Source organism: Melampsora larici-populina, assembly GCF_000204055.1.
Source record: "Melampsora larici-populina 98AG31 unplaced genomic scaffold MELLAscaffold_83, whole genome shotgun sequence".
Lineage (NCBI taxonomy): Eukaryota > Fungi > Basidiomycota > Pucciniomycetes > Pucciniales > Melampsoraceae > Melampsora > Melampsora laricis-populina.
In genome coordinates this window covers 205,642-207,413 of record NW_006768847.1, presented here as the reverse complement: position 1 = coordinate 207,413, position 1,772 = coordinate 205,642, and the positions used below count along the sequence as shown (strand labels likewise).

At 45.1% G+C, this 1,772-nt stretch overlaps 1 protein-coding gene across 1 annotated transcript; it reads right to left on the bottom strand.

Moving 5' to 3' along the window:
* Window positions 1–284: 284 nt before the first annotated feature.
* Window positions 285–1,571, bottom strand: MELLADRAFT_95544 (uncharacterized protein; the record flags this gene model as incomplete). Its single annotated transcript, XM_007418044.1, has 1 exon — window positions 285–1,571. One exon carries the CDS (start codon window positions 1,569–1,571, stop codon window positions 285–287), a length of 1,287 nt encoding a protein of 428 aa, XP_007418106.1.
* Between the last annotated feature and the right edge of the window lie 201 nt (window positions 1,572–1,772).

Sequence of the window (1,772 nt, the reverse complement as noted above, 5' to 3'; positions counted from 1 at the left end):
AAGGTTGTGTACGATCAGTTGACGTTTTTCTCTCACTTAACGGCATTCTGTTGGTTTCACTTTGGTCAATGGAAGGTTCGACGGCAAAGGTGTTCATGCGGTTTTCATGAGGCAATGGGGATCTTTGTGGGCAAAGGAACGGTTTTTTAACACGTTAGTTCCATTTCGATCTCACAGCACTTGTCATACGACTATATTTCAACCAATACTGCACGACGTTACGCCACTTTAAACGATGAAGCTTACGCTTTCTTCCCCCTTGCTGGGTTCCCGTTCCTGTCTCTTCAATCAGGGCTCCTGCTTCTGCTTCTGTGTCTGGCGTACTTATCAGAAGCGTACCGATCACTAGCATAACGGTCATCCCGTTTCCAATCGTCTCTACGTCGACCATCATCGTGTCTTCCTTTGTAACCACCACCTTTTCCCTTCTTTCCATTCCCTCTGTAGCTGCTTGTGAAGGAATGGCGATTTTCCGTGTTTGTCGAAGAGTTTACTATGGTTGAAGGTATGTGTGACTTTGACTTATTGGTTAAAGGACAAATGTTGGCTTTTGGTTTCCCGGGTGCGTAAGGATTAGTTTTGTAATGCCGTTCGTTGTAACTTTCAGCAGTTGTCTTGGCTTCGACTAACAAGGTCTCTTGTAATTCAGCATAATTTCCGATTGACTTGTCCACGGTTTCACGCATTACGCCCTGCCGGACCAATCTGAAGTACCTTAACGCTACCATCCAACCAAAGTCCTTCCGTAATTTCTTCACTACCGCGATGTGACCTTCAAATCGATCCGTCATGGGCTTCCAACCGCATGCAGTTAGGTGGGAGCAGAATAACTCCATACAATCACCCCAGACCTCGAAATCTATCGTGAGTTCTTCTACCGGGGCTTCTCCGCCGTAAATACGAGCTTCACCTGACTCTTTTTTGTCTGATTTTGTAGTTCTTGAAGACCACGCCTTTTGATCTTTAACTAACCATTCTTCATCGAATACAGTAAGTTGAATGTACGACAATAAATTTTTTAAGATTATAGTTAAACCAGGTGATAACGGCGCTAATGACTCTTTCATTTGTGCGTTTCCACTCTTCAAAATTCTTCCATTATGAATTATGTCCCCGTTTTTCATTTCGAGAGTTCCTTTTTTAGATGTCATAATAGCTTGAGCCTTATCTGATTCCTCCTTGGACGACGCTCCTTCAAACCAGGTTGCCGGGTTTGAAGTCTCACCATTTGTGTTGTTTTCGGGCTGAGGTTGTTCTTGTTGAGGTACTGGGTTATCGACTTTTGGTGCTTGTGTCGGTTGCAAGGCTGCGATTTGTTTGGGGACAACCTCTCTTACGAAAGCTACCGAGGTATCGATTGACTTGTTGGAACGAGTGTCGTCTTCGTCCATAACATACTGATTATGTTGTTTTGGTTGTGCCGCGTCCTTATCCAGCAGCTTCAACAAGGAATTCGCCTCTGCGTTGTCTCCACGAGCGTAGGCCTCTTGAATAAGCGTTCCTAAGGCAGTTCTTCTGGAATCTGTTGATCCAACCAAATGTCGATAAAATCCAGTCTCGTCAGTCCGCATCCTTTTCCGTGCATATTTTACGCGTCTTTTGGTCTGGGACTATTCGTTACAGATGGAACACCTATTGTAAGCCGGTTCTGGCTGGATCTTATTTTGAGCCAGATCAGGCTAATTGGACACCTATTGTAAGCCGGGCCAGGCTGGGCACTTATTTGAAGCAGCCCAGGCAAACGTTCCTCTGCGTCCCGTTTCCTGTTTCAA